At 40.7% G+C, this 18,563-nt stretch overlaps 2 protein-coding genes across 2 annotated transcripts; both read left to right on the forward strand.

Moving 5' to 3' along the window:
* The first annotated feature begins 859 nt into the window (after positions 1-859).
* Positions 860-10,490, forward strand: gdpd3a (glycerophosphodiester phosphodiesterase domain containing 3a). Its single transcript, XM_085453842.1, has 10 exons — positions 860-2,275; positions 2,839-2,881; positions 3,087-3,222; positions 5,105-5,150; positions 5,963-6,081; positions 6,440-6,529; positions 6,757-6,890; positions 7,439-7,498; positions 7,713-7,764; positions 9,994-10,490. Exons 1-10 carry the CDS (start codon positions 2,119-2,121, stop codon positions 10,120-10,122), a joined length of 966 nt encoding a protein of 321 aa, XP_085309968.1. The 5' UTR covers positions 860-2,118; the 3' UTR covers positions 10,123-10,490.
* A 1,738-nt stretch (positions 10,491-12,228) lies between these two features.
* ypel3 (yippee-like 3) lies at positions 12,229-16,686 on the forward strand. The gene is made up of 5 exons (XM_085453843.1): positions 12,229-12,627; positions 13,963-14,081; positions 14,232-14,275; positions 14,793-14,901; positions 15,569-16,686. Exons 2-5 carry the CDS (start codon positions 13,965-13,967, stop codon positions 15,656-15,658), a joined length of 360 nt encoding a protein of 119 aa, XP_085309969.1. The 5' UTR covers positions 12,229-12,627; positions 13,963-13,964; the 3' UTR covers positions 15,659-16,686.
* Positions 16,687-18,563: the final 1,877 nt, after the last annotated feature.

Below are 18,563 nucleotides of genomic sequence, written 5' to 3' on the forward strand. Positions count from 1 at the left end.
TTCTCTTTTTGTTTTTTTATTAGCTAATAAAAACATCAAAAGATACTTTATATTCAAAGGTCAATATTATTTAGTTTTATAGGTTTAATATTGAAATTCATCGCCAATGTTGTAACCTTTGAGGAAGCACTTTGACAACAGTGCAAGGCAAGAAGAGATGTCGAACTACAGGGTGGGGGAAAGGTTACCAATGTCCAGTAATGGTTTATAAATAGTGGTCCGTATTTTGTGTGTGTGTGTATAATGTGAAAATTAAGGGTTCTACCACAGAACCTTGTGGAACTCCATAATCAAGACTTTTCTTGTGCCATTTCTTGTGGATTTTTATGTGATGAATCCAAGTACACTGCTAATCAGAGTATAGCATCATGTCAGTAGAACCTGTGGGAGATTGATCTGGACATTTAAGTAGCAGAGGGGGGTTGTTAATTGGTTTCGGCTGCTTTGGTGTTAATGAAATTATCAGCAGGTGCAGCAGAGGGGCAACAATGAGACACCCTCTTAAATAGGCACTGTTTTACAGGTAGAGGCCACTGACATTTTTCCCCTCATCTGTTCTGCTTGTTGTTGTTTTTCACTAGTTTTGTTTTTTCATTTGACTTGGGTCACTACAGGTAGCATGAGGCGATACCTGGACCCTACCATGGCATGGGATGGGGATTGCATATCAAAACGTACCATTGCTAGAAGGTTAGAATGTCTCCTAGCACAGTCTCAAGAGAACGGAGGAGATCCCAGGAGACAGACAGTTACTCTGAGAGCTGGACAGGGCTGTAGAAGGTCCTTAACCAATCAGGAGTGAATAAAATTTTGGCAAAATGGACTAGCCTGCCACATCTATTCCCCCCCCCCCCCCCCCCCCCCCCACTTTGATTTTGGGAGTATCTTTGAATGGAGCTCTGTGTTTTCATTTCCATGTCGATATCAACATATTTTCCCCATTGAGATCTGATGTGTTTTCAAAGTGTTCCTTTAATGTTTTTGAGCAGTGTAAAAGGAGCTGTAACACTGATCTGCCTTTGAGCTTTCACATCCTCCTTCATATCATGTCTCAGCATGACTGTAAGTTTAATATGCACACATGTATGTCTCTATATATCTCTACCACGTGTGACAGCAGGAAAACAGAAAAGTGGCAAACAGTGGGGTGTGATCTGTCTTCTGTGCGATTTGCACGTCAAAACGAGACACCTGTAAATGTAGGAAAATGCTGGAAGCTCTGATTTGCCCTGCAGTGAATGGATTTCTCTGTTCTTGTGAAAACCAGGCTTGTTGTAACACATCACTGCAGGCTCGGCCCGTCACACAATTGTTTGTCACATTCCAGCTTTGCCATTCAAGTTGAACAATATGCTGCTGCTTATCCTGCTGACTTTGGACTGTACGTGGCATGTTGTGGTGAGCACTGCTTGCAGATAGATGGTTTTCATATTTCTGGCCTGGTCAAAGCAAAGTTTACCTACTCTACATTCCACATCCCCTTTGTCAAATACAAGATAAGAAACTTGCCACGCTGCCTGCGATGCATTTGTTTCCTAAGTTATCAGCTTGTGTTTAAGCCCAGCAGCACATTACATCTGGAAAAAGCAATAGATGGCTAATTGCACTCATCTGGCAGGTAATTTGTAGTCATATGCTGTTTTAGGATATTCTGTATTATATTAGCAATACTCCAGCTGTGTAGCAGAATAAAAGTAATCATTAGAAAGGTGTTGCAAGACAGAGGTACAGGTATGATATAACAAAAGCATAAAAACAGCATTACCACTGGAAGGGGAGAGGCCAGAGCGAGAGCCCTGTGGGGTTGTGAGCTGGTGCTTCATTAACTGACTTTTACAGCTCTGAGGGTTCAGCTGTACCTGCTAAGAGTAAGACTGAAATTCAGGGGTGGGACTTTTTTCTCTGTCGTACCAGTCTGTCTGGATTTTTTTCTTATCTTCCCACAACAAGCTGCTGGTTCTTCAGAAAAGTTTTTGGGTCTGGCCACTTGTGATTGGAGGGAGAAATCGAGTTGTCATTTTGAGATTGTCTTGCTGAGCAAGTTTTTTTTCTTTTGCTGGTGCTTCTGGTCAACCTGAACTGTGAGATCTTGCAGAGACTCTCTCAGGGACTCGCTGAATGTGCATGCAGGAAAGGATGATCAACTTTTTATATTTTTTCCTCCCAGTGTTGGGAGGATACACCCTCACCTCGGTTTACCTGCTAAAGAACCCACAGATTCTCCACAGGAAGAAACGCCCTGCTTTCTACTGCAAAAAGATCGCACACAGAGGAGGTAAGGATCTGCAGTCAATGTGTGGGACTCAAAGAACATGATGTGTGGAAGTGCTCACCGGACTGGGCTTGGCATGCAGTCTCTGAGCCCTGAGGTCTGAGTTTTAATCTGCCTCAAGTCCATCTGTAAAGCAGCTGCATGTCAGTCAGTAATTTAACTGGAGAGAAGCCCAAAACACTGATGCTATTGAATGTTATAGAATGCTTTTGCTTCACTTTCCAACATTTTAAATGCTAATTTCTTTCAGCAGCTGCAGATTTTAGTCCTGTGGGTTAAAGCCTTGTGTATGAAGCTTTCCCATGGGGTGCCCCTGATTTTTCTTACTGCTTTAAAGATGAAGTCTTTGAACAAAAGGCCTGTTTTTTATATCTAAATCTTATTTTACTGTGCAGATACTTTTTTCTGTTCTACCACGAAGCTCAAGCTGAAAAGTTAATGTGCAATTCTAACTGATGATGTGATTTGCTGTAATGTTTAGTAGGACCAGTTTAGCAGCTCTCTATCTGAGACATTTTGAGTACTTCGTATTTTCTGACTACTGGCATAATTTCTATGAATTTTAGCATCTGGAGAGAGGATAGAGAGCACCATGGAGGCATTCACACAGTAAGTACCACACTGCCCTCTTTGAAGTGCTGTGAAAGAAGAATGCATCAATTTTTACATGATGGCAGACTTTTTAGACACCACACCCCCGACCCTCCCCATTCCCAAAAAAGGTGTATTGCTAAAAATGTGAAAGTGACGCACACACCCCTGACAAACGGTGGAGTCATCATTTTAATTATTCGTATCTTTTCTCTGTTGTCAGTGCGGCGGAGCAGGGCACTGAGATGCTGGAGATGGATTGTCATTTGACACATGATGGCTTTGTGGTGGTATCACATGATGAGAATTTGCTGAGGCAGACTGGCCATGATGTCACAATCTCCTCGCTCAATCTGCAGGTAAGAAGCCGGATCCTGCTGGACTGGGGCAAAGGTCACAAGGCCGTACTGAGACAAGAAGTGGTAATCTTTCAGAGACACCTGCTCTGTTTCTGTTTCATAGATGAGCTTTGTTACATTCATTGTTACACATGAGACTATGTGAGTTTTATCTTGAGCACTACGTCTCAAATATACAATTTTTTGTGGCACAGATTCAACAAGGTGCTGGATACAGTACTCAGGGATTTTAGTTCATGTTGACATGATGACATGAGACAGTTACTGCAGATTTGTTGCCTGTATATAAATGAACCTCCTGTTCCACCACATCCCAAATGTGCTCGATTGGATTGGGATCTAGCGAGGCCATTTGAGTACAGGGAACTCAATTTTTGTTTTCTAGATGTTTGAGCTTTGTGACATGGTGTGCTATCCTGCTGGAATCAGTTATGAAAAGATAGGTACACAGTTCATAAAGGGATGGACATGTCAGCAACAATACACAGGTAAGATATTTTCTTGGCCCCAAAGTGTGCTAAGAAAATGTCTGACACTTGCACAAGATGGGATCATGTTATTTACACCATAATTCTGATCCTAACATTCAAATGGCACAGAAAAACATCAAGATTCACACCAGACAACATTTTTTCCAGTCTTCTATTGTCCAATTTTATTGAACTTGTGCAATATTAGTCTCAGTTTCCTTTTCTTAGCTAACAGAAGTGGTACTTGATGTGGTCTTCTACTGCTAAAGACCACCTGCTTCAAGTTTTGACATGTTTAGAAATGCTGTTCTTCATAATTTGGTTGTTACACGGGGATATTTCACTTATTGTTGCCTCATCTTGAAGCAGCTATGCTATTCTCCTCTGATTTCTGACATTAACAAGGTACTTTTACCTACTTAAATCCCCCCCACCCTGATGCTCAGTTTGAACTTCAACAGGATGTCTTGGCCATGTCCGCATACCTAAATGTAATTGCTGCCATGTGATTGGCCGATTAGATATTTGCATTTATGGGAAGCTGAACAAGTGTGAGTGTATAATACTCTAGAGCAGCGGTCTCCAACCTTTTTTGCGCCACGGACCGGTTTATGCCCGACAATATTTTCACGGACCGGCCTTTAAGGTGTCGCGGATAATAAAACAAAATAAAACTAACGGTACCGAAAAAAGATTTATTCATAACACACATGAAAAGACCCAGGAAAACCGAGTTAACGATAAAAACGATAACAAAATAACGCTGAAAACCGATAAAAACCCTGAAAACCATACATTTCACATCTGAGCCTCAACTCTCGCGGCCCGGTACCAAACGACTCACAGACCGGTACCGGTCCGAGGCCCGGGGGTTGGGGACCGCTGCTCTAGAGTTCAATTTAGTTTTATTGTAAAATGCAGAATAACTGCTTAAAAGTCAGTTTTCACTTCCAAACAATCTGGTAGTTCCTTAAGCTCACATGAGACTGCCAGATTCGGTTGTAATGCTACTGTGAGCTACGGGGCTTTACATGGGGGTTTACATGTTATTACATGTTTTTCCATCCAGATTTAACAGCACACTTATTTACTGTAGCAACATTACTTACAGAGCTGCATGGAGGCATCTTTTAATTCTTTTAAATTCACCATAATCTTCAAAAAGGGCACGCTGCTTGCATTACTCTTGAGGTTTCCTCGGAAACAAAGCTGTAATTTCTCAGTAAGAGTTTGTTCAAGCATCAGATTACCATCAAGTGAATGTTTGCATCCGGCTTTGTTGCATGTACCAACTCAGCTGGGACAACAATACTAAGAATATCCGATGGCGTACACAAATTCTTTTCACCTTAATCACATCATAGTAAATTCACCTTATATCTCTCTGTTCAACTCTGTTTTAAAACTTTTAGGATTTGCCTTTGTATAAGGAGAGACTGGAGGTAACATTTTATGAAGGTGAGTTCCTCCTGTTATATCTAATTGTTCATTTTTAATGAAAAGACATTTGAAGAAGAAATGCATCTATAACAATAATCGTCATCATAATCATAAATCAAACACTGTATGTTGAAAAATGTATAGACAAAACAATCAAACAACTACTGTTTAAAAGTGACAGAATAAAAAAAAATGAGCTTCCCCAATTTCCTCCAGCAGGACATCAGTATTAATACTCTGGATCAGAGTTGGCTAGTGATACTGAATTCATATCCAAGAGAGGGGAGCAAAATTAGAGGGACTCTGAGGAGTAACCTTAAAGCCTGAATCATTAAATAATTGCCAGACTATGAAACTTCTAATTAAAAATAAAATTAATAAATATTACTTTATATCATATGTGCTACATCCAGCAATTTTCTTGCAATTTATTGTTTAATTCACTGTAAAAGTTATTGCCATAAGGAGAAATACAATTATCTGAAAGAAATCATAGCTCACACTGTATTTGTTAATTACATAGCCAAATCATAAGCGATCGGTTAGAAACAGCAGGAGGCCAACAATGAAACCTTGTGGAACACCGTTTCTTAGCATCACTATAGCTGACTGCACAGATTATCAGAACACGTGTAGACACAGATGAAACTAATATAAAAGCAAACCTGAAACGCAGGTACTATATTAAAAGAGTGATAAAAGCAGCAGACAGATCCCAGATGAGTAAAGCAGTGTGGTGCACCACAGTCAACTGCCATAACAAGTTAATTTCTTTCTGATATGCTCATGCATCTAATGTGACTTTACTTTTCACCCCTCCTTTTCTTTAGGCCGTTACAGCACTGGCAAGGACAGGAAGTTTGCTCTGCTGGAGGATGTGTTCAAGAAGTTCCCTGAGATGCCGATCAGCATTGAGATCAAAGAGAACAACCACGAGCTCATTAAAAGGGTACACGTTAATCGCCCCGAAAAACCAACACCAAACTTCTACCACAATTTCCTGATATATGAAAAAGCTTCAGCTTTTCAGGATTGAATCAGGCCTCTTTGAGGTGGATACATTGTCTAAATTCCAGTCAAGGTGGACAAATTATGAGTGATTTTCTAACTACAAGGCTAGGGAGCTTTTCCTGTGCAATTCTAAATATGTTGTCCACCTTATAAACAGTGTCCACAGTTTACTGCCCAAGTCTAGCACAGCAGCCTCTGTGATTGCTGTGTCTGCTGCACCACTTGCACTCTTACACCTTCGTGTCATCATGTCCTGAATGCTAATATTTGTTTCCCACTTGATTTTATGTTTTTAGGTGTCTGATCTGGTTAAACGCTACAACAGGGAGGGGATCACTGTGTGGGCTTCCGCAGACTCCACGATCATGAAGCAATGCTGGAAAATGGTACATTAACCAGCTGGAGGAGATGAGTTACCTGTATAGCATTAACACACTTTACTCATTATAACATTTTAATTGCATGCAGGAAATGCATGAAATGAAGCTATATGATGGCGTTACAGGGTTTCCTTAGCTTTTCAGTATGGTTTTCAGCATGATTCATAAACACCGCCTCTGTACCAGTGTTGTCACCCAGCATGTCTGTGTCTCTTTTCTCTCCTTCCACGTAGAACGGCTCCATGCCGTACAGTTTCACTATGAGCCGAGGCCTGCTGCTTCTACTTCTCTTCTACACGGGGCTGCTGCCCTTTGTGCCAATAGGAGAGAGTTTGCTGCAGTTCTACCTAATGCGCATCTTCAACAGGTGTGACTGCAGGAGTGTGTTCAGTGCATGCTGAGTAAACTGTGTCCATTCATGTGCATGCACAGTCCTTTTTCTGTTAAGACGGTGACGCTTCATGTTCTTGCTATCTATGCTCACTGTGTCTGGAGCCCATTAACATTTTTCCTGGTTCAAAATGAGAATTTGAATGATGATGGTGAATAACAGCTAAGCATGACTGGTTTAAGTATGGTACAGGCTCTGGGTCTGTGTTGCCTTATTTGGGGGAAAAACCAGCAATTTTCCCTTTGGTTTTAAATTCTGACCGTTTACTTTGGGGGGGTTGTAGTTGTGAATGTTTATGTTCTGCTTGTTCAGCTGTGGTTCATACATTTCTGTTAAACACATTCAGATTTATGATTTACTTTTATTTATAAAACTCTGGGAGCACTGAAAGTTTCTCTGTGCAATGACAATTTAATCATGTGGTTGTAAGCCTTTTTCTGCGACCTCTTGGTTTTTATTCTCTCAGATACTTTTATTTCATAAAAGTGTAACTGTGTCTTACTCTGTCTCTGTGTGCGCTGAAGGACATTCATTCCCGATGAAGCTCTCCTGAGGAACAAGCTCGTTGTGTGTTTGATAGAAAAGTAAGAGAAGTATTAAAAAGGACTATGGTAGTTGTTCCTACTCACTTATTTATTGGTCTTGAAATCTAAATTATAAATGCCAAAAATCGACAAAACATTCAGTCCTCACTACACTGAAAGATTGTTTACACTGCTAGCTTAAATCTAGCATTTTAAGCACAGTGTGCAGTTTGTGTTTTATTTTAAATTTGCTTCTTTCATGCTGTCATTGCAGAATAACTATGAGGAAGAGTCTTTTTAGGCACCTCGCTGCCCGTGGAATTCAGGTACGAAACCACATAAGTGTTTACAGCACTGTGCTTGAAAGAAGAGTTAAAGAAATGCAAAGAAAGCCAGAACTGTGGAATATAAACATATCAGAGTAAAATAAAACGCTAAATACTGAGAGGCAAATATGAAAAATATCACAAATGTTTGTTTACCTTGTCAAAGGCTCTTTGTCTTATCAGAGTTTTGTTTGCTCATTCTCATTTAGATAGAAACAGTGCCGGGACCACAAGTGTGCTCAGAAACTTTCCTGGAACAGTTTTGCTTCACCTTTTACTTTGCTCTTGTGTCTTCCATGAAAAGATGAACAGGGAATCCCCAAAATATAATTCCTGTTAAAGTCAATGGATTTGATTTTTCTCCTACTAGTCACTGCATGGTCAGCTGCATGATGCTATTCAAACTCAACAGGTTATGATCTAACACAGAAAGCACTTCAGCATGACAAATAGTTGACCTCACACAACCACTATGAGTGTCCTGAATGCATCATCTCTATCCTGATGTGATGAGATCAACCCTGTTGTCAGGACATGACTCCACTCAATAGCTGGAGAAAGTAACACTCTTTAAGCTATGTGATATTTATATTTTGTCCTTGTTGTATTTCAACACTTTTTTTAAATAATGCCAAAGTAGCAACCAGGAAATGTTTCTTTCTATATCATCTACATGTTGTTTTTTAGTGTTTTGGGGAGTATTTTAATCAGTGATTCAGTAACATGTCCACACGATTTACAGCTTATCAGTCCACTGAATGTCCTAATCAGTCCTACTGATATTCCCTCACTAGACTCTTTAGTAGGTAATTGGTGCCGACTACCAGGTTTGTGTCCTTTTGCCTTCAAAACTGCCTTAATTCTTCATGGCACAGATTCAACAAGGTGCTGAAAACATTCTCCAGATATTTTGGTCCATATTGACATGATGGCATCACACAGTTGCCGCAGATTTGTCAGCTGCACATCAGTAATGTGAATCACCTGTTCCACCACATCCCAAAGGTGCTCTGTTGGATTGAGATCTGTTAACCTTGGAGTCTATTTAAGTACAATGAACTCATTGTCGTGTTAAAGAAACCAGTTTAAGATGAGTTGAGCTTTGTGACTTGGTGTATTATCCTGCTGGAAAGAACTAGTGAACCAAAGGATGGGTACGCTGGTCATAAAGGGATGGACATGGTCAGCAACAATACTTGGGTAGACTGTGGTGTTTATCTGATGGTCAGTTGGTACTAAAATGCCTAAAGTGTGCCAAAAAATATCCCCCTCACCATGACCAAACCGTTGATACAAGGCGGGCTCATTTTCATGATGTTTATACCAAATTCGTCATCTAAATCTTGCAAATCTTGCAGAATTCAATATTCATAAGACCAGGTAACGTCTTCTGTTGTCAAATTTTGGTGAGTCTGTGGGAACTGTAGCTTCAGTTTCCTGGTTGTAGCTGACATGAATGGCACCCAGTGTGGTCCTCTGCTTCTGTAGCCCATCTGCTTCAAGGTTCAACATTTTTTATTTGTATTCACAAATGCTCCTCTGCATGCCTTGGTTTTAAGGAATGGTTGAGTTACAGTTACCTTCTGTCAGCAAAGCAGCCTGGCCACTCTCCTCTGACCAGAGAACTACAGCTCACTGGGTATTTTCTTCCTTGGACCATCCTTTGTAAAGCCTGGATATGGTTCTGTGGGAAAATCCCAGTAGATCAGCAGTTTATTCTTTTTTTTTTTTTTAAGACTCATACCAGCCGTTTGGCACCAACAGCCACTTTCAAAGTCATTTCAATCACATTTCTTCCCCACTCTGAAGCTCGGTTTGAACTTCTGCAGGTCATTTTGACCACGTCTACAGGCAGCCATTCGACTGGCTGATTAGATATTTGTGTCCACGAGCAGCTGAACAGGTGTCCCTAACAAAATAGCCAGTGAGTCTCGGTGCTCACCTGTTAACCGGCTCGTTCGGCTAATAAGATTAGCTTTGCAACATGCTCCATGAAAATTTCTTCTCTTGTTTTCTCTGTTTCCTAGGATACATATTATTCTAATCAAGATGAATGTGACACTTTTGTTGCCATTGCATTGATTATCAATATCATTTTGTAATGGTTATTTATCTACACTGTAGCCTGAACAACTGTCCCATGGTGCTTCAGATTTTCTGCTGCCATACAAGGAAAAACAAAGCAGTGAAATGTCAGTTTTTAACTGAAGATAACTGTTGCAATTGCAGGTGCATTTATTTGTTTGCAACACAGAAGAAGACATAGAGGCGGCATTAGAAGTAGGAGCCACTGGAGTGATGAGTGACTATCCAACTCTTCTGTCCAGCTACTTCTGCAAAAACAGAAGTCAGGACTGAATCCAAGCACACCATCACATGATGGCAACAATGACACTGATAAAAACGGCTAATGCAACATTTGTTGAAGAATCTTTGGTCTACATAATAATCGCCATGCAGTGGGAACACAACTATCATTAATCTCTTCGGTGCTGACCTTTAATCGCTGCTGACGGAATGACTTGTTTGTCATGGGATCGTCTCTACAGCCTCCACCCACAAACAAACCACGGCATTGATTTGGTCTGCAGCACATCTAACGAGTGAATATTTAACTAGCTGGACTGTATATCTGATTAAATGTGACTTTATTTTGAATGTCTCTAATGTTACTTTCTGCCACTTTTAAGATAGGGCTTGAGAAATAAATGATTATGAATAAATCACTTGCATTTTGGCTTTTATATTCTTTTGGGCCATTAGAAGATTACAAGGTAATTACTGGCAGTACAAACATGAATACAGTACAGTGTGTTACGGAGCAATCTAGGCAGCATAGTGCGAATCTCTTTGACCGATTTTCTTGACCTAAAAGAGACTGTAGAGAGTGTACACATGCTGTAAACCTCACCTGTGTCCTTGTTTTCCCAAGCAACTATGGTCAAAGTCCAGCCACCCGGCCGTGATAATAATCAACCAGTTTGTTGGTGAAACAAAGAGGGTATTTTTCTGTGTAGGTTGGCGACGATCAAGTTAATGGGATATACCTGGATTTATGCAAAAAAATAATAACAGTAGGCACCGAGAGCAAAGTAGCAATAAAATAAGATGTCTTGGTAGTATTGAGACACTTGAGACAATTTCCCATATTTTGACTGGTTCGGGAGGACATGCAAATCAACTCAGTTTTATTTATATAGCATCAAATCACAACGAAAGTTGCCTCAAGGAACTTTACATGTAAGGTAGAGACCCTACAACAATACAGAGAAAGCCACAACAATCAAGCAACCCAGTATGAGCAAGCACTTGGTGAGAGTGGGAAGGAAAAACTCCCTTTTAACAGGAAAAAACCTCAAAACAGAACCAGACTCAAGGAGGGGCAGTCATCCACCATGGCTGGTTGGAAGTGATGGTAGGGACACGGGACTAAAACACTGTGCACTTTGCACTTTTCTAAACTCTGGTTTTAACCCAGTGCGAACGGTAGGCCTTTTATTATAGTGAGAAGAAGCTTAGCCAGTTTAACGCCATAATCATCAGGGAAAGCTACAAGTCAACAAGTTGCACACTTGAAGAAGAAAATGAAGTTCCAGTATATTCTGAATAATGTGGTGTGAAGTGACACAATATATGTGTTATAATTAAATAAAATTGCTGAACTTTTCAGATGTGGCAAAAGAAAGCTATGCAAATCTATGGATAGATTCAAACTGAAGGCCCCAAAATGCAGAAATCACAGTGAAAGTACATAAAGACTTTCCATATGCATGACTATAAGAACAAACTTCAGTTTCCCTTTATCTTTACTGTATTTGCTTAGCAAGACAGTTTGAAATATTGTTCAATTAGCCTGTACGTGCCTAGTTTATTGTTTGTTTGTTTTTATTTTTAAGTCATCATTGCTGACATGTCCCACTTTCTCCCACACAAATGCCACATATGCCCTACATTTAGTTTGTTGGGATCTGCTCACCCTAGGCCTAGGTCATTGATCAACATTTAATGTTACATGTTGCTGTACCACAAAGCAAGGAAACTGCAGGAATTATAACCAAACGTTTCAAAACTAAACTAGAGATCAGTGTAATAGACCGCCTGCCTGTGTGTCATAAAAATACACACACACACACACACACACACACACAAGAAAGGCAAAGGACATGCAAAGGAGCAGTCAAGAAACCACAACAAATAAAACCCTTCCCTCAGGCTCATATTCCAAGAACTCCTGGAAACTGTCACAGTAGCAGGTTAGCATGTTGTTCTTGCTCTTATTGGTCTGATCTCTACAGAAGCACTATGCTTGTTTTTGAAATTATTTTTAATCCCAGTCCGACAGGCCGGAGATAATAACACACTTTCAGCATTTATGAAACGCTACCAAACAGCAATCAAATCGATAGCCATAAAAGGCCCCGGTGAGATGGAATCTGATTGGTTGACCCACATTCTAACGTCACTCGGAGGCTCTGATTGGTCAGCGGGGATTTGTTTTGCACTACCCAGACTTCCTCCTATGCGTGTTTTCATAAACAAATCGCATTTTCCCTCCCGCCGAGGTCGCTGCTTTCGCTCCTTGTCAGCCTGCCAGCTTTGTCGGCGTCCAGCTCCACTTTTAAAGAAGGTCGTTTCGGAACTTTGAGCGCTGGTTCTGGTTCAAAAAACAAAAGAGAGACGCGGGTAAACGGGCTCCGCTTCAACAGCCAGAGCTGTCTGTCCTTTTTTGTGTGTCCGAACCGCCAACGCGTGGTCGATCGTTTCTCACCAAACTGACCGTTTTTCTGCCTTTTACCTGAAGTTTTTCAGCTGCCGGCCACACCAGTCCGCTGTCTAGACTGTGGGGAGCTTCGGTGTTTTTAGGTGAGTGGACGGACACCGAGAAATGTCCTGCAATGCGCATCTGCGCTGCTGCCGCTGCTGTTGTGTGTTGACAGTGCGGAGCTAGCGGGCTAGCTAACACACTAAGCTAGGTCAAAGCAGAGCTAGTGGCCCGATATACTCCTGCAGCTGGCAGATGCACCATCAGTCCGTTTACGTTGACTGGTAGACTGACAGTGCCTGTACAGTCCTTGAATTTGGGTTAACTGCTGCATTTATCTAAGCAAGGGTTATTTGTGCCAACTATTAGAAACCAGGAAGCAAGCTGCCTGGTTAACTAACCTGTTATTTTTGACTAGTCTCAGCTAACAATGCATCCATACCTTGTAAAGTCACCCTCTGCCATCATACATTTAATCATTGAAAAGAAGATGCATGATTGAAGCTGACAAAGAGTCCAACCCAGATAGCTTTCATTCATTAAGGATGAATGACCTTAAAACCTTGATGTTAGATAGCTCAAACTGTTAGTTACAAACTCCAAATTGTTAAATACTAATGCAAAGGCTTGAGGGAGTAAGTCACACCTTTATAGTGCTGACTTTCAATTTTCACTTGGTGTATAATAGTAGGACTTTGGTCATAGATTTTTCTGGACCACATCTGATCAGGTGATTAACAGATTTTCTCTGGGTCCAGCCTCATTGCAGTTTGACAGTGCTCAATTTTAGTTTAGTTTTCTTTGTAGTTATTATAATACTGGGGCTACTTATCAGGGGCCTGGTTGAAGAGATTACAGTAGTAGCACTTTGTGAAGGCAGTTGAAAGTCATGTAGGCATCCTAAGTCTTAATACAAAACACCTCATCAGGCTGGTTGTGTTGACAATGGGCTTTTTATAAGATAGACTTTTACCCCCAACTGAAAAATTCACGTTATTACATTATTATAGCAGCAAAATGAATAGAACAGGAACAAAATAAGTAGATTCAGCATTATAACATAACCTTTATTAATAATACTCTACAACAATAGAGAAAAATGTGCACTGTGCATATAGAAATATATATGGCATGGGACATTGCATAGTGCAGTGGTTAACAGCAAGATGGAATATAGACTATTGCACACAGTCTGACAGAAGATGGAAGGAACGTCCTGCTTTTGGTTTTTAGTTTGGCTTAATAACCTTTGTGTCACATTGCGTTAGGGTGAAGCTTTATAGTCTTGTGATGGGGCTAAGGTTAATTCAAATGAGAAAGAAATCATCCTGTTTATGGTTAGTCAGATGGAAGAACTGTGTGCCAAGATCGCTAACCCATCATACAAACAATAATAAAAAAACCTCGTCTCTCTCTGTGTTTTTGGTCCTGCTCAGACATGGTGAAGCTGACAAAAGCCAAGACGTTCCAGGCGTATCTGGACTCCTGCCACCGCCGTTACAGCTGTGTGCACTGTCGCGCCCATCTGGCCAATCATGACGATCTTATCTCCAAGGTCTGTATGCCGCTTGTCTTTTTTGTTGATAATCATGTCAGATGCCATGCACATTTGCTTCATGGTTATTTTAGAAAGTTGCATCTGAGACATATCAGAGTTGGGTTTGCAGTCTGTCTCTAATTTATATTTTTCCTCCCTGTCTCCTAGTCTTTCCAAGGCAGCCAGGGCCGAGCCTACCTCTTCAACTCTGTGTAAGTATCAACTATTAAAAAGCAGGTTTTTCCTGTTTTCGGTTTCCAGTCTCACTTCTCCTGTAGACAGAAGAGGGAACTGTTGTTGTTTTTCACATCTCACTTGTATTCACAACAACTTTAAAGCCACTTTGTGCAAAAATGTTATTTTTTCACGCAAATCGTTTTATAAAAAGTCTATTTCTCGGTGAAAACACATTTCTAGTATCGCGCTTGTTTGATCAAACCACACTGAACGGACAACTTGATTTGCTCTAGTTTGGATTTTGAAGGTGTGTGAGCTCACGTTCTTCCGGGGTTAGTGGGTCAGGAGTACACACTGTTTGCGTATTAAATATTAACCTACTAGCTCCACTCAGTTTAAATCTTAATTTGTTCAGGTGCAGCCCTTTTTGAATAGTAGGGTTTCATTAACATTTTCTCCTAAAGGAGGTTGTAGCTGTGCAGGAGAGGCTGTCCTTGAGTGATTACTGAAGAGAACAGTTTAATCACAGTGTGTCCATGCTTTTGTCTTCAGGGTCAATGTCGGCTGCGGCCCTGCTGAGGAGAGACTGCTGCTCACGGGACTTCATGCTGTGGCCGACATCTACTGCGAAAACTGTCACACCACGTTGGGCTGGAAATATGTACGTATATGTCCTCCAGCAAATACAGTGCAGGATTATTCATCTTTAAATCACTTAAAGGCTTTTTGTTTTTTAATTCACTGAGACGTCCACACACACTTTTCTGGTGCCATGACGAATTTTATACATATCGCACAAATCAATTGGGACATTTTTGTAAGACGCAGAATGTGCACAAAAACAACAAAGAAATGATGTAATCAAGAACATCTGGACTTTCCAGTGATTGTTATGTGAATGTCACTGTCTGCATTAATGCATGAACTGCAAAAATTGTAAAGAAATACATGAGAAAATGACCCGTTTTCTCTCTTGATTTATTACTTCTGTAAACTTTTCCCTGATGACTTTATGGTCTCTGTCGCTGTTTTAAAGCCTTCATTAAGACAACATGCTGTTCATTTAGTGAATTATTATCTCCATTAGGAGTAAACGGCAAAGTGGGGTATGTTTCGGGGTGTGGCTTCACTCTGATTGACAAACTCTTACTGTTTGTTTGTGCAGTGTTTTCACTTGGGGTTGGGCTTTGCTAAAAGTCACTCTAAGAAGTAGCAAGATGTCAGATTAGTTGTCCACTAACCAGACATCATGTCAGCTACAGCTTTCTTTCATCTGTCATCTAACTTTTTCTCTCTTTCTAACAACTCCTTTCACCTTCCTCCTGCAGGAACAGGCCTTTGAACTGAGTCAGAAGTACAAGGAGGGGAAGTACATCATCGAGCTGTCCCACATGATAAAGGACAACGGTTGGGACTGAGAGGGAAATCTTCGTCTTTCGTCATGACTTTTTCACAAGTTGCGAAAACGGTTCCAGTGTAGCTTCTTCATCCCACGTTCGAGCCATCGCTGTGCCACACTTTCACTTCATACAGCTTTGCCAAGAATAGCATGTGATGCCTTATCTTTATCTGTTCTTCGTGTTTTGTTTCCTTTTTTTTCCAGCAAGCACGACAACACATTTGCTGATAATGCTGTCCTAAGTGCTAGTTGTGCAGGAGGACATGGATTGAATGAGTGCGGGGTTTGCGCGTGAGAACTTGGAGATGTAGTCACACGGGGCACCAGTTGGTGTTACATTTTGAGCACGCCTATTAGCGATTAAACCACTGAAACGGCCTCGCCCCGTGGTGGGCAGGCCGGTGCAAGTCAAATTATCTGATCTTAAACACTGGATGCAGGTATTTGGGTTTTCCTTTTGACTTTAAGGTGCATATTTAGATGTAAATGACCCAAACTGAGTGAATTATTTAGGCTTGTTTAATCCAGAGATCCCTTCTTTTTTGATGTGAGGGTATGGGAACGCTTAGAGAAGCGGGATGGGCTTTTTTTTTATGAGTTAATGTTTTTAAGATTAGTAAAACTTGTTCATATTTTGCCTAAAAAGCCCACAAACATCTTGTAATTCATAATCTGGGGTAAGTCTTCCGCTTGAAGGTCTACCTTTTAGTGTGCGTTTGGGTGGGAATGTGTATGAGTGCAGTGTTTGCTCATAAGTCTTAAGCTGGATAGTGTTGAGAAGCATTGATCTGGAGTTGATTCACATTTAGATTTTCCACTGCACATTCGGGATATCTTCACTCTTAATGCGGATCCTTCATATGTTTGTGACCTAACACTAAAGCAGCCCTTAGATTTCCTAGATTGTGCTAGAGCAGAGTGTGATTTGGGTAATGTAGCATATTTATGGTGATTTTTTTTTTTTTTTTTTTTTAATGTCTGCTTCTTTCATTAAAGTGTTTTTTATTTTAACCTGATATTTCATTAAAATACAGTATGCCAGTAAGACTTTGTGCTGTGGTGTTTCATCTTATCTCGCTTCTGATTTTCTCATCAAGCTTATTTCTTCTTTGTGGTCAAATCCAGACAAAACACAGCCTGAGAAAGTTTCTGTTCAAAGTGCTGAGACAACACAAAAGTGTGAGGGCCAAATTCATAAAACAGCCAAAGGTAAAAGTAGCTTTTGATTGTCTGTTTTGGTGGGAAACTAATAAAAAGGAAGAATTAAAGTACTCACTTAGGCATATTCTGTAGGTCACACATCTTGTATCGGTGTCATTTTATATTATTGATGGTAGCGAGAGACAGATCAGTCCTTTTTTTAATCACCAGGGATTAGTTTACACTGAGTAGCTCGTGACTCTTTGATCCATCTCTAGTGCCTCCCTGTGGCTTTAAGAACAAACCTGATTTATTTATCATCTCCATAAGTGGTTCTTTACAAACTTTGGCATAAAAAGTAAGTAAATTTGTGTTTGCTCCATTATTTCTTTGTTGTAACAATGCTCTGCAATAAATCTTATATTGTTTGCAAGCCTGTTTATTGCCCCTTAAATGGTGCCACATTTGTGAGTTGTTCCCATTATAAAATAGTCAAATCTTCTCGTCAAAGCCAAACAGCTTTTTCTGCTATTGAGCTTCTGGTACTGCAGGTGGCTCATTACTGTTTGATTAGGAGCAACTGTGAGCGGGGACCCTGCTACAGCAGTCAGTTGGTGTCTGCTCCAACCATGGCATGTTTGACTGATCTGGATAGAGCTATGCTATAGGACAACTTCAAGCAGGTGTCCAGTCAAGGTTTGCAAAATGATCTGGCCGATGGCTGTTTACCCAGACAACCTGGAACAGACTGCACACAGCCAATCTAAGGTCTGGTCTGGCACAACCACACTGGCTGACTTCTGACGAATGCTGCTTGAAGAATGGGATGCCATCCCACAGCAGTTTGTGACCAGCATGGGGAGGCGGTGCCAGACTCTTTTGCCAATTAATACTTCTTCCCCCGCTTGTTAAATTAATAAATTGCTAACATGTTTTGTTCCTTCAGACTTCAATCATCCAATCCAATAAATAACACCAAACCAGAGTCAGTAGCAGAATGAGCTGTTTGGCATTGGCAGAGAAGATTTAGCAGGCTTTTTATTGGTCCAGCTCACATACTCATCTCTGCTGCTTAACCCACAAACAAATGTTGCACCATTTATGGACAGGAGAATAGGTTTTCCAGCAGGCTTATTATCAAAGCAGATCACTTTAAATCTGATTTATTTGCATAAAAACAGGTAGGACTCAGATTGGTCTGCATAGCTTTAAAACTACATTTTTGTAAATAATAAGTCAACAGTTTTCATTACTTTAATTTCATAAATAGTGATATTAAAATGAAAATGCAAATTTAAAAGACTTTAAATAGTTGCACCTAGTGATGCTGATAATAGTTGTGTTGCCTTTATTTACGGCTCAAATTCCTTTGTGTTCAGAAAACGTTCAGATGTGGCTGCATTTTTATGACATAACAGCAGCTTTTTAAGAAAATGTCTTTTTACGCATGTCAGCGGAGCTCTCGCCTTCTGTGTAACAAATCCGACTCTGTGCCAACAGATGGTGCTGGAAGTCAGCCAGCAGGTGGTGCTGTAGTGTAGTTATGTTTAGACACCAGTGCTGTGCAGAGATTTTATCACCTTTAATTCTTACCGCTCTCATTTCAGTGCCATCCGATCAGACCCAGATTTATTTTACAGCATGACAGCGAGTCCAAAAATACAGCCAGAGGCATAAAGCACTGTGTTCAGCTGTGAGGAGGAACAAGTAGCTTCATCCAGCAACAGATGGCTTGGCCTCCACAGAGCCCTGATCTCTGGGATTACATGAAGACACAGAAGACG

The sequence above is a fragment of the Copadichromis virginalis genome, linkage group LG4 (assembly GCF_057382275.1).
Source record: "Copadichromis virginalis isolate Kocher_CV1m ecotype Utaka linkage group LG4, C_Virginalis_male_GT1.1, whole genome shotgun sequence".
NCBI classification, from domain to species: domain Eukaryota; kingdom Metazoa; phylum Chordata; class Actinopteri; order Cichliformes; family Cichlidae; genus Copadichromis; species Copadichromis virginalis.